The following is a 13,627-nucleotide window of genomic DNA, read 5'->3' as shown; positions in this document are numbered from 1 at the left end:
GCAGTTCATAACCAATAGATTGTGGTCAGAATCCACATCTGCTCCTGGAAATGTCTTACAGTTTAGAACCTGGTTCCTAAATCTCTGTCTTACCATTATATAATCTATCTGATACCTTTTAGTATCTCCAGGATTCTTCCAGGTATACAACCTTCTTTTATGATTCTTGAACCAAGTGTTAGCTATGATTAAGTTATGCTCTGTGCAAAATTCTACAAGGCGGCTTCTTCTTTCATTTCTTCCCCCCAATCCATATTCACCTACTATGTTTCCTTCTCTCCCTTTTCCTACTGACGAATTCCAGTCACCCATGAGTATTAAATTTTCGTCTCCCTTCACTACCTGAATAATTTCTTTTATCTCATCATACATTTCATCTATTTCTTCATCATCTGCAGAGCTAGTTGGCATATAAACTTGTACTACTGTAGTAGGCATGGGCTTTGTGTCTATCTTGGCCACAATAATGCGTTCACTATGCTGTTTGTAGTAGCTAACCCGCACTCCTATTTTTTTATTCATTATTAAACCTACTCCTGCATTACCCCTATTTGATTTTGTATTTATAACCCTGTAATCACCTGACCAAAAGTCTTGTTCCTCCTGCCACCGAACTTCACTAATTCCCACTATATCTAACTTTAACCTATCCATTTCCCTTTTTAAATTTTCTAACCTACCTCCCCGATTAAGGGATCTGACATTCCACGCTCCGATCCGTAGAACGCCAGTTTTCTTTCTCCTGATAACGACGTCCTCTTGAGTAGTCCCCGCCCGGAGATCCGAATGGGGGACTATTTTACCTCCGGAATATTTTACCCAAGAGGACGCCATCATCATTTAACCATACAGTAAAGCTGCATGCCCTCGGGAAAAATTACGGCTGTAGTTTCCCCTTGCTTTCAGCCGTTCGCAGTACCAGAACAGCAAGGCCGTTTTGGTTATTGTTACAAGGCCAGATCAGTCAATCATCCACACTGTTGCCCCTGCAACTACTGAAAAGGCTGCTGCCCCTCTTCAGGAACCACATGTTTGTCTGGCCTCTCAACAGATACCCCTCCGTTGTGGTTGTACCTACGGTACGGCCATCTGTATCGCTGAGGCACGCAAGCCTCCCCACCAACGGCAAGGTCCATGGTTCATGGGGGGGGGCTTTTAATACTATATTTGTAAATATTACTATTTATCTCAAAATCGGATGGATAGTTCACAACAAACTTAATTTACTAAAAAAGTATTGACAGGCCGCAGTTAATATCGCCTAATTTTTAATCACATACCAGGAAGATATGCGTGTGAAAACCCTAAACATAATTTTAAGTATATTTTTGTGTCCAATGTTCGTCTAAGTGAAAAGTTACCACGAAGTATATTTCCGCAAAACGTTAATGAATGAAATAAGAAAATTATGTTACCTCACTGATTACCGTGTCCCTAAACTTTGCAATTAGTGACTTTTTCCGAAGAGTCTCGAGTCTCTTTGGCGGTGACTGCTCTCAACAGTAACTGCTGCAGCAGTGAAGCTATAGAATCAGAAGTCTCTTTCTTCATCACATTCTGCGCGATGATTTCCAATAGGACACTGCCCGTCCACACATTACGAGGAATGCTGAAGATATATTTAATTCGCTGCAGTAACCGTATTTTACCTGGCCGTTACACTCATCCGGTGTGGCATCAGGTGAATCAGTCTTAGTTTTCATGAGGCGGCAGTTCGCTCGTAAAGATCGTTCATTATTCATTGCCCTTGATCTTTTAACGTGGTAGCGAGTGATAGCGCTATTAAATATTGATTTGGAGTTGAAATGTTCGTTTATTTCTACGTAGCTTTAATTGTTTCTTTGAGTCACTCTGAGCCATACGTTGACTTTCGAATAACTGCAATTTTCATAAATATGATTTGCGATCAAAACGTTTCTTTTCGAAGGCCACACTAGGTTAAGAGAAGCCAAACCTACATTTATAGCTTTTATACATGTGGAGAAAGCTTTTGACAATGTCGAATGGAATACACTCTTTGAAATTCTGCAGTTAACAGGTGTAAAACGCAGGAAGCGAAAGATTACATGCAACTTGTACAGAAACCAGACGGACGTTGTAAGAGTCGAGAGGCATGGAAGGGAAGCAGAGGTTGAGAAGGGAGTGAGATAGGATTGTAGCCTGTCCCCAATGTTATTCAATCTGTACCTTGAGCAAACAGTAAAGGAAACCAAAGAAAAATTTGGAGAAAGAATTGAAGTTCAAGGAGAAAAATAAAAGCTTTGAGGTTTGCCGATGACATTGTTATTCAGCGAAGGATTTGGAAGAACAGTTGAACGAAACGGACGGAATCTTGAAAAGAGGATTTAAGATGAACATCAACAGACGTAAAACAAGGATAATGGAATGTAGTCGAATTAAATCAGGTGATAATGAGGGAATTAGGTTAGGAAACGAGACACTAAAAGCAGTAGATGAGTTTTGCTATTTGGGAGGCGAATTAAATGATAATGGCAGAAGTAGAGAGGATGTAAAATGTAGATTGGCAATGGCAAGAAAAGCGTTTCTGAACAAGAGAAATTTGCTAATATCTAAAATAGATTTAAGTATTACGAAGACTTTTTCTGAAGTTGTCTGTATGGAGTGTAGCCATATATGGAAGTGAAACATTGATGACAAACATTTTAGACAAGAATAGAATATGAAATATGACGTTACAAGGAAAAGGTGAATTATGGTGTTACAAGAGAACGTCGAAGTTTAGATGTGTAGATCGCGTAACTACTGACGAGGTACCGATCAGAACTGGGGAGGTAAGAAATTTGTGACACTAGTTGCCTAAAAGAAGGAATCACTCGACAGTACACATTGTGAGACATCAAGTGATCACCAATTTCGTATTGGAGAGAAATGTGGGGCACAAAGACTATAGAGAGAGACCAAGACATGAATGCAATAAGCAGGTTCAAAAACACGTAGGTTGCAGTAGTTATTTGGAGATGAAAAGGCTTGCACGGGAGGGGGTTGCACGGAGAGCTGCATCAACTCAGTCTTCGGACTGAAGACCATTGACCATATGTTCTAGAGAGCTGGGTTTGATTTTATTTTTTGCCTTGAATGGAACAAAATATAATATTAAACGAATAATAAAGAGAATAGCTAATGCATAATTTATGATGCAATGGTCTGGCTTTAATTACACGAAAACCAAATACAAAATATTACGCTTCCACAGAGACGCAGATAAGACATGTTAGAATCAACCATTTTAAGCCACTCACACTATGAAAGCACAATGAAAACTACTATGTAACATCCCAAATTATTACAGAACCTCCACATAGCAGCACCGCTGGATAAATACGTCTGCAGCGAAAACTTACCTTGGTGTTCCCCATATGTAAACACGACCTGTGGTATGTACCCATGTAAGGCTGCAGTGTCGGCCATCAAAACTGTGACATGAAGAAGGAAGCATACAGCTAACGTCGAAATGAAGTGAAATGTGTTAAATAATTGGGTATGCAAATAATTAGCATTTCAGAGCCACGTCACAAAGTAAATAGGACTGAGGCCACCTATATTCTATACATAAGGAAGTATTACTTAGTGGGCTCAACATTCAGAAATCACATTTGAACGTGGGTTGTGAAAAGACCGTGTTTTACCTCGTGTAAGAAGCAGAACCGTGTACTAGCACGTTTCGGAATTTGAGAACAGACTATCAGGACCTATCGAAAGGGCAGTTTCTCGTTCCGCGGCATTGCTGCTCACATTGGTCGGAATCCCCTGACTGTCAAGCAGATACGGGATTTGTGGGTTCAGGAGGGCCATACTCGACGCCATGCAGGAGCCCGGCAACCTCACGCAATTAGCTTCCGATCGTGCATATTGTTCGCTCGGCTGTGGAAACTCGTACAGCCACGTCAGGTGTCTTGAGTCTGGAAATGGACTTGTCTGCAACTAGGGAATTGTTCACATGTACAGTGCGACGATGTATGAAATACCACGGAACTTCAGCACTGAGATCTTTATTACGCCTTCCCTTTACACACCAAAGGTGGGACTTGCTCTGACGGTGGTGCACCCATGATCAAGTGGTGCACCCATCATCAACAATGGACACGTGAGTAGCGACAAATTGTATTTTCATACGAGTTCCAGCTTTTCGTATAGCAACACAATGGATGCATCCACGCGTGAAGGCTCCAGACAGGACAAAAGTTGTCATCTTGCATTTTTTATCGTCATACAGGCCAGGTACCTGGTGTGATGGTATGAGATGTCATTGGGTGCACAACTCGATCACCTCTGGTTGTTATAGTCAGTAATATCTGGATATGAGCGGTTAAATTGCCGGCTTGTTAAGGCCGTTGGCTACGGCCTACCGTGAACGTCTCCATTATGTTGTCTTTCAACAAGATAATGTAAAATCTCGATAAAGATTAACTTCTGCTACTGCCCTCCCAGCACGTTCTTCATATCTCACATTCATCCAAAACACCTGTTCATGGGTTACTGAGAGACTGGCACACCACCACTCGCTGTCCATTATAACTGATGAACTCAATCATAGAGCTGAGTTGAAGCAGCGTGGAATGACGCAACTGTATGTGTCATCCAAGCTCAGTTTCAGTGGATTCCTAGTGGACTGAAGACACCATTGCTGCCAGAAGTGGCAGCAGCTTGTGTACCAACTTTTGCACCCCGTATACCTCCGGATCTCCTACAGATTAAATTGTTAAGTTCTTCCAAGGGCCGGTGTGAGACCCACGTAACGAAAACCGACGCTTGGGACTCTGAGATGGTGGCCACCGATGCCACAACAGTAAGATTTCTATACAGGATGTACAGTTAGTAGAGGTCACCTGGGGCACAAAGTTGAGAGGGGCGCCAGAGGTGCTGAATTTGTAAGATTTCTATAGAAGATGTACAACTAAAACCGGCTGGTTGGAGCATCAAACTGAGAGATAAGGTTTCTATACAGGTAGTACCATTAGGAGAGGCCGCATGGGACTTCAAGCTGAGTGGGGTGCCAGACGTGCCACCGCCGCAGGATTTCTGTACAGGACATACAGTTAGTAGAGGCCGCTTCGGCTATCAAGCTGAGAGGGGTGGCGGATGCTCCACAGCTATGAGATTTCTATACAGGACATAAAATTAGTAGAGATTCCTTGGGGTGCCAAGCTGAGAGAGACGCCAGAGGTCCCGCAACTGTAAGGTTTCTATACAGGACGTACAATTAGTAGAGGCCGCTTGGGCCCCAAGATGATGTGGATGTCAGGGTCATCGAATTGCAAGATTTATATGCAATGAGTTTCACAATGAGTAACGAAAACTGACATAGGAGAAAGTGTATGAGGGAAAATGGAGGGGGAGGGGACATCAAATAATAAGACACTTGTGTGAAAGAATGTACTCAAAACGGCCCTGGTTTTTCCTTCTTTACTACATACAGTAATTAAAATTTCGTTATGCGCTATCCTTCCCACTATTGCGCAGAAGTGTAGATTTACTGGCCCAGATTATAAAGTACGACTGGTTGATAGAGAAAGTTTTGTATTCCTTCCAGCACTCAAGCCTCTTTTTGGTATTTGACTGATTTCCAACAGAGATGGTAACGTGAGCTATGCCATGAATAGTTCCCATCACACTGCCTTCGTTAACACTTTTTCTTTCTACTTGTAAATGAAGTCCTACAGCTATTGGTTTCACAATAGTTTTATTAAAGATAGCAATTCTCTTTAATGCTCTGCCGTTTCTGACACTAGGTTTAGTACATCACCGCTGCTGAACTTACATAGCTCTCCCCTTAACCCTGCATAAGACACAACAGCTTCGAAGGCTCTGTAATCTGCGATTGTTGGCAGAGTGCACCAGCCAAGCCAGTACAGAAAATTTTCTATTGTTAGGAGTCTGTAAAGTCTGCTAGCAAGACAAGTCAACATAGCATCGCAACAGTCAAAAACTCAATTTCGTCTCAGAACACTCAAAGGCGGTGTTATAGCACAAGAGAAAGAAAAAATAAGGCTGGAAACAAGCTTCAGAAATATAGTTCCTGCAGAAATGCTCGAATGATTATGTCGAACTCCTGCAGCAAGAATCTTTTTTGGACTTTAGTATGTTTAGCATATAGCCAAACAGCATCAGATATTCTGTTGCCACAAAGTGGTTACTGTATATTTTACATCACGATTTTCCTCGTACCTTGCACTCTGTACACTCCTATGGAGCTTCGAGGCGCACAAGGAGAGGTTATCAGCGCATGTACACTCCTCTGCACTGCATGACCATATTCTCGCAATTAATTGTCTCTATTCATAGTGTGTCACATGCCTTTCTTAGTTCATAGTTCAACGATTTATCGTTGCTATACGTTTTCAATTTCTTTTACTGTTCTAATTCTTTATTCATACTTCTACTGATCTGAGATGGTAATTACACTATTCAGTAGGCAATTTACCACACTTAACTTCCCTCTATGTGAGAAATTGTAGTTCCCAACAATGAATAATTGAATACAATTACATATAAATGGAATAATTCTTTATACAATTTTGTATACACGACACAAAATAAATTTTTTATTTTTCAGTTTCAGACGACTTCTTTGAAGTGAGTCATAGAATCAGAGCAAATGTCAAAATTTACTCCACACTTTTAATAGTTTGATCTCTGTATCAACCAGCTTTTGCGCTAAATGGTGCTTTTCCTTTGCGTAGAAAGTATGTTGCTTCCAGGAATAATGAATGCTGACAAACCAATAAGTTGCCAATATAAAAAATGCGTTTCAATGTTCTGACTGTGGAGACAACTCCTGCCAGCAAATTTTGGAATATCACTGAAAAGGACCAGTTCAACGATTCAATTAAGGTATCAATATTAGAATTTTTAAATCTACATTTATGTAACGTGTGTAAAAATTAAACCATCGCCAACTACATTACAGAATGGCGCAGGACATATATTTAACGTAGTAGCAGCAATTATCACTCATTTATCAATAATATTGAGTTTGGGAAAACATGAAGCCAAAGCTAAGAAAACGATGAGTGAAACTGAAAGAAAGCTTGTGGACTTCTTGTACATGGAGCTAGTGAATCTATGAAGCGAAATTTAAAAGTGTTTAGGGAATGCTTAAAGAAAAGTTAATGTAAGACTAGGACGGTTTAAACAGCAGAAATTATTACACATGTAGCAAAGTGTTGTCCATGAGTTGAATATACCTACTATTTCTTAACTGCTGTTTTTGTGGGGAGGGTTTATGTTCTTAAGTTTGTAATAATGAGTTTCATAGAAATTTTGAAGCAAATATCGGCTTTTCCATTATTATTTTACATATATAAATTATTCTTCGTTAAAAAGGGTGTCATTTGTTGCAGGTTATGGGCATGTGACACCGCTTTCCAAAGGTGGAAAGGTGTTTTGCATGATATACGCAATGCTGGGAATCCCTCTGACTTTGGTGCTGCTGACAGCCCTGGTGGAAAGATTGATGGTTCCAACAACAGTGCTGCTACAGACCCTGAACTCACGCCTTGGCCATCTGTATCAGCCCTTCAACATCCGTCTGCTGCATCTTGCTATCGTTGTCACAGTGCTCGTCGCATTTTTCATGATGCTGCCTGCTTCAGTTTTTGCAGCACTTGAACCAGAGTGGGACTTCCTGGATTCTCTGTATTACTGCTTTATATCACTCACAACTGTGGGCCTTGGTGACTACATTCCAGGAGATTCTCCAAATCAGGCATACAGACCCCTGTATAAGGTTGCAACCACAGGTAAGAAACTGAATGATTCATTTTGATAGTCACAGTAGACAAACTCTGCTTCTGTACTTCTGATTGTCACTGTATTAGAATTAATACTGTTAGCCTCACTGATTCACTCGTCTACCAGGACGAAGCTACTGGAATTTTATGTGAACACATAAGTTACTATAAGGAAAAGACGTTAAGATAAGAACAGTTTTTATGTGTATATAATCACTATCATGGAAAAATATTTGCTCAATGCAAACACTAACCAGATGCACATAGTCGAACATATAGTCACCAGCGGAAAAATGCTCCTATCTTAGCTCAAAAGAAGGTAATGTGCTCCTGTTTATTAAAAGACTGTAACTGAAAAGTGGGGTTCCAGCTGCTTCATTCTCCCTTCCCTAGCGCCTTTAAACTTTTCTCAAAAATTTTGGCATGCAAACATACTCGCTCTCCTTTCAACATTCAACTCGCGTCTCATTCATACAATCTCCCTGAACTATAGCTCGCTCACACCCACGAGCCCATCACTGTAAGTCGCTCGTACGCATCCACTCCCACTTGTTGATTCTCACTCACTTATTCAGCCCAAGTCAAAGTCATTGTCTCTTTGTGCTTCCCTAACTGGCACTGTCCCCTGTCTCACAGCCGTAGTCTCCTTCGTACTGTCGTACTAATATTGTCTCCTCTCACTGTCACTGTCACTGTCTCCCTCTTCCTATCTCTTATTGCAACTATCCCATTCATATCATCGCACTGATGCCGTCCCTTCTCGCAATCAGTATCTCTGTCTTCCTCGTTGTCATTATCAATACTCTGTCTCTCATTATCACTGGCTCTCACCCACTTTCTCCCTCTCTTTATTCCTCTCCCATTAGTACTGTTTCCTTCACTCATTTCCTAACACTGTTCTGTCACTGTCAACTATGTTCCACTGTCACTGTGTCCCTCTCTTTCTGTCTCACGATCATTGTCTCCTTCGCTCTTTCTATACCACAGCAACTATCTGCTACCTTCTAGTATTTATTACTTTTCTGTCTTTTTCCCGCTGCTACTGTCTCCCGCTCTCCAGCCTAAAAAAGCGTGAATATATTCGCATGCCAAAATTTTTCGGAAAAATTTTAAAGGTGCTGAGGAAGGTAGAACGAGGCAGCCAGTACCCCACTTTTCAGTCAGAATCTTTCAATGAACGGCAGCATATTCGTCCTTTATGTGCTCCGATAGGAGCATTTTTCTGCTGGTTTCCGTCTTTTGTTGGTAAAGCAGGGCACGTCACTCATGTCAAAAGCAATTTTTGGTTTAGTAAAATTTTGATAGCTTACTTATGTGAAATTGAGATACCCCAAAGGCTATACAGGGTGAGTCACCTAACATTACTGCTGGATGAATTTCGTAAACCACATCAAATACTGACGAATCGATTCCACAGACCGAACGTGAGGAGAGGGGCTAGTGTAATTGGTTAATACAAACCATAAAACAATGCACGGAAGTATGATTTTTAACACAAACCTACGTTTTTTTTTTAAATGGAACCCCGTTAGTTTCGTTAGCACATCTGAACATATAAACAAATACGTAATCAGTGCCGTTTGTTGCATTGTAAAATGCTAATTACATCCGGAGATATTGTAACCTAAAGTTGACGCTTGAGTACCACTCCTCCGCTGTTCGATCGTGTGTATCGGAGAGCACCGAATTACGTAGGGATCCAAAGGGAACGGTGATGGACCTTAGGTACAGAAGAGACTGGAACAGCACATTACGTCCACATGCTAACACCTTTTTATTGGTGTTTTTCACTGACGCACATGTACATTACCATGAGGGGTGAGGTACACGTACATCCGTGGTTTCCGTTTTCAATTACGGAGTGGAATAGAGTGTGTCCCGACATGTCAGGCCAATAGATGTTCAATGTGGTGGCCATCATTTGCTGCACACAATTGCAATCTCTGGCATAATGAATGTCGTACACGCCGCAGTACATATGGTGTAATGTCGCCGCAGGCTGCCACAATACGTTGTTTCATATCCTCTGGGGTTGTAGGCACATCACGGTACACATTCTCCTTTAACGTACCCCACAGAAAGAAGTCCAGAGGTGTAAGATCAGGAGAACGGTCTGGCCAATTTATGCGTCCTCCACGTCCTATGAAACGCCCGTCGAACATCCTGTCAAGGGTCAGCCTTGTGTTAATTGCGGAATGTGCAGGTGCACCATCATGCTGATACCAAATACGTCGACGCGTTTCCAGTGGGACATTTTCGAGCAACGTTGGCAGATCATTCTGTAGAAACGCGATGTATCTTGCAGCTGTTTGGGCCCCTGCAATGAAGTGAGGACCAATGAGGTGGTCGCCAATGATTCCGCACCGTACATTTACAGTCTACGGTCGCTGTCGCTCTACCTGTCTGAACCAGCGAGGATTGTCCACGGACCAGTAATGCATGTTCCGTAGATTCACTGCCCCGTGGTTTGTGAAACCTGCTTCATCGGTAAACAGGTAGAACTGCAACGCATTTTCTGTTAATGCCCATTGACAGAATTGCACTCGATGATTAAAGTCATCACCATGTAACTGCTGATGTAGCGACACATGAAACTTGTGAAAGCGGTGACGGTGCCGTATGCGCATGACACTACTTTGACTCAGTCCACCGGCTCTCGCAATGTCCCGTGTACTCGTGTGTGGGTTCATGGCAACAGCAGCTAACACACCAACTGCACCCGCTTCTCCTGTGACGGGCCTGTTACGGACCCGTTTGCGTGCTACGACCATACCTGTGGCATACAGTTGGCGGTAGATGTTTTGCAATGTGCGGCACGTTGGATGCTCTCTGTCCGGGTACCGTTCTGCATACACCCTGCAGGCTTCAGCTGCATTTCGTCGACACTCGCCATAGATGAGTATCATCTCCGCCTTTTCAAAGTTCGAATACACCATGGTCACAGTTCCTACAACACTACACTATCACAGACTTCTGGTAACACGGTGTACTATAGTTGGTCGGCGTGCGGAGACGAATGCAGAATAACAATAGCAGCAAGCGCTACATGCGGACACTGCGACAGCTAGACCAAACCACAAGAGTGCACTACAGCCACATCGTAAACATGTCCCTGCAGATGCTGCTCGCCGACCGTGGCCCGTGTTTGTTACAACACGCAACTGAATGTTGGAGGTTTCAAGCGTCAACTTTAGGTTGCAATATCTCCGGATGTAATTAACATTTTACAATGCAACAAACGGCACTGATTACGTATTTGTTTATATGTTTAGATGTGCTAACAAAACTAACGGGGTTCCATTTAAAAAAACGTAGGTTTGTGTTAAAAAACATACTTCCGTGCATTTTTGTATGGTTTGTATTAAACAATTGCCGTCCGTGGTGGTCTAGCGGTTCTAGGCGCAGTCCGGAACCGGGCGACTGCTACAGCCGCAGGTTCGAATCCTGCCTCGGGCATGGATGTGTGTGATGTCCTTAGGTTAGTTAGGTTGAAATAGTTGTAAGTTCGGAGTACCTGTGGTCTAGGGGTAGCGTCTTTGATTCATAATCAAAACGTTTTCGGTCCCGCGTTCGATCCCCGCCACTGCCTAAATTTTGATAAATAAGCAGCATTGGCGGCCGAAGACTTCCGGCATAAGAAGTCAGCCTCATTCTGACGTTTTGATTCATAATCAAAACGTCTTCGGTCCCGGGTTCGATCCCCGCCACTGCCTAAATTTTGATAAATAAGCATCATTGGCGGCCGAAGACTTCCGGCATAAGAAGTCAGCCTCATTGTGCCAACGGCCTTGTCAAAGAGGGCGGAGGAGCGGATAGAGGTACAGGGCACTCTCTTGTCCTAGGGGTGGGAAATTGCCCCTAAAGGCGGAAGAATCAGCAATGATCAACGACATGAGGATGCAGAAGGCAATGGAAACCACTGTATTAAAGACACGTAACGTGTATCCACAGGACATGTGGCCTGTAATTGAAGAAGTGTCATGATGATCTCTCCATTGGCAAAAGATTCCGGAAGAGTCCCCCACTCGGATCTCCGGGAGGGGACTGCCAAGGAGGAGGTTACCATGAGAAAAAGATTGAATAATCAACGAAAGGATAACGTTCTACGAGTCGGGGCGTGGAATGTCAGAAGCTTGAACGTGGTAGGGAAACTAGAGAATCTGAAAAGGGAAATGCAAAGGCTCAATCTAGATATAGTAGGGGTCAATGAAGTAAATTGGAAGGAAGACAAGGATTTCTGGTCAGATGAGAATCGGGTAATATCAACAGCAGCAGAAAATGGTATAACAGGTGTAGGATTCGTTATGAATTGGAAGGTAGGGCAGAGGGTGTGTTACTGTGAACAGTTCAGTGACCGGGTTGTTCTAATCAGAATCGACAGCAGACCAACACCGACAACGATAGTTCAGGTATACATGCCGACGTCGCAAGCTGAAGATGAACAGATAGAGAAAGTGTATGAGGATATTGAAAGGGTAATGCAGTATGTAAAGGGGGACGAAAATCTAATAGTCATGGGCGACTGGAATGCAGTTGTAGGGGAAGGAGTAGAAGAAAAGGTTACAGGAGAATATGGGCTTGGGACAAGGAATGAAAGAGGAGAAAGACTAATTGAGTTCTGTAACAAGTTTCAGATAGTAATAGCGAATACCCTGTTCAAGAATCACAAGAGGAGGAGGAATACTTGGAAAAGGCCGGGAGATACGGGAAGATTTCAATTAGATTACATCATGGTCAGACAGAGATTCCGAAATCATATACTGGATTGTAAGGCGTACCCAGGAGCAGATATAGACTCAGATCACAGTATAGTAGTGATGAAGAGTAGGCTGAAGTTCAAGACATTAGTCAGCAAGAATCAATACGCAAAGAAGTGGGATACGGAAGTACTAAGGAATGACGAGATACGTTTGAAGTTCTCTAACGCTGTAGATACAGCAATAAGGAATAGCGCAGTAGGCAGTACAGTTGAAGAGGAATGGACATCTCTAAAAAGGGCCATCACAGAAGTTGGGAAGGAAAACATAGGTACAAAGAAGGTAGCTGCGAAGAAACCATGGGTAACAGAAGAAATACTTCAGTTGATTGATGAAAGGAGGAAGTACAAACATGTTCCGGGAAAATCAGGAATACAGAAATACAAGCCGCTGAAGAATGAAATAAATAGGAAGTGCAGGGAAGCTAAGCCGAAATGGCTGCAGGAAAAATGTGAAGACATCGAAAAAGATATGATTGTCGGAAGGACAGACTCAGCATACAGAAAAGTCAAAACAACCTTTGGTGTCATTAAAAGCAACGGTGGTAACATCAAGAGTGCAACGGGAATTCCACTGTTAAATGCAGAGGAGAGAGCAGATAGGTGGAAAGAATACATTGAAAGCCTCTATGAGGGTGAAGATTTGTCTGATGTGATATAAGAAGAAACGGGAGTCGATTTAGAAGAGATAGGTGATCCAGTATTAGAATCGGAATTTAAAAGAGCTTTGGAGGACTTGCGGTCAAATAAGGCAGAAGGGATAGATAACATTCCATCAGAATTTCTAAAATCATTGGGGGAAGTGGCAACAAAACGACTATTCACGTTGGTGTGTAGAATATATGAGTCTGGCGAGATACCATCTGACTTTCGGAAAAGCATCATCCACACAATTCCGAAGACGGCAAGAGCTGACAAGTGCGAGAACTATCGTACAATCAGCTTAACAGCTCATGCATCGAAGCTGCTTACAATAATAATATACAGAAGAATGGAAAAGAAAATTGAGAATGCGCTAGGTGACGATCAGTTTGGCTTTAGGAAAAGTAAAGGGACGAGAGAGGCAATTCTGACGTTACGGCTAATAATGGAAGCAAGGCTAAAGAAAAATCAAGACACT

The 13,627-nt window shown here is 42.4% G+C and overlaps 1 protein-coding gene across 1 annotated transcript in view; it reads left to right on the top strand.

The window, feature by feature from the left end:
- The window catches only part of LOC124721191 (potassium channel subfamily K member 1-like), a 223,135-nt gene that overhangs the window by 197,088 nt on the left and 12,420 nt on the right, over positions 1-13,627 (top strand). Inside the window, exon 3 of the mRNA XM_047246037.1 lies at positions 7,362-7,760. Within this exon, the coding sequence (XP_047101993.1) occupies positions 7,362-7,760 (399 nt within the window). The remainder of the gene's footprint in view (positions 1-7,361; positions 7,761-13,627) is intronic.

The sequence above is a fragment of the Schistocerca piceifrons genome, chromosome X (genome assembly GCF_021461385.2).
Source record: "Schistocerca piceifrons isolate TAMUIC-IGC-003096 chromosome X, iqSchPice1.1, whole genome shotgun sequence".
NCBI lineage: Eukaryota > Metazoa > Arthropoda > Insecta > Orthoptera > Acrididae > Schistocerca > Schistocerca piceifrons.
This window is presented reverse-complemented; position numbering and strand designations above follow the sequence as displayed.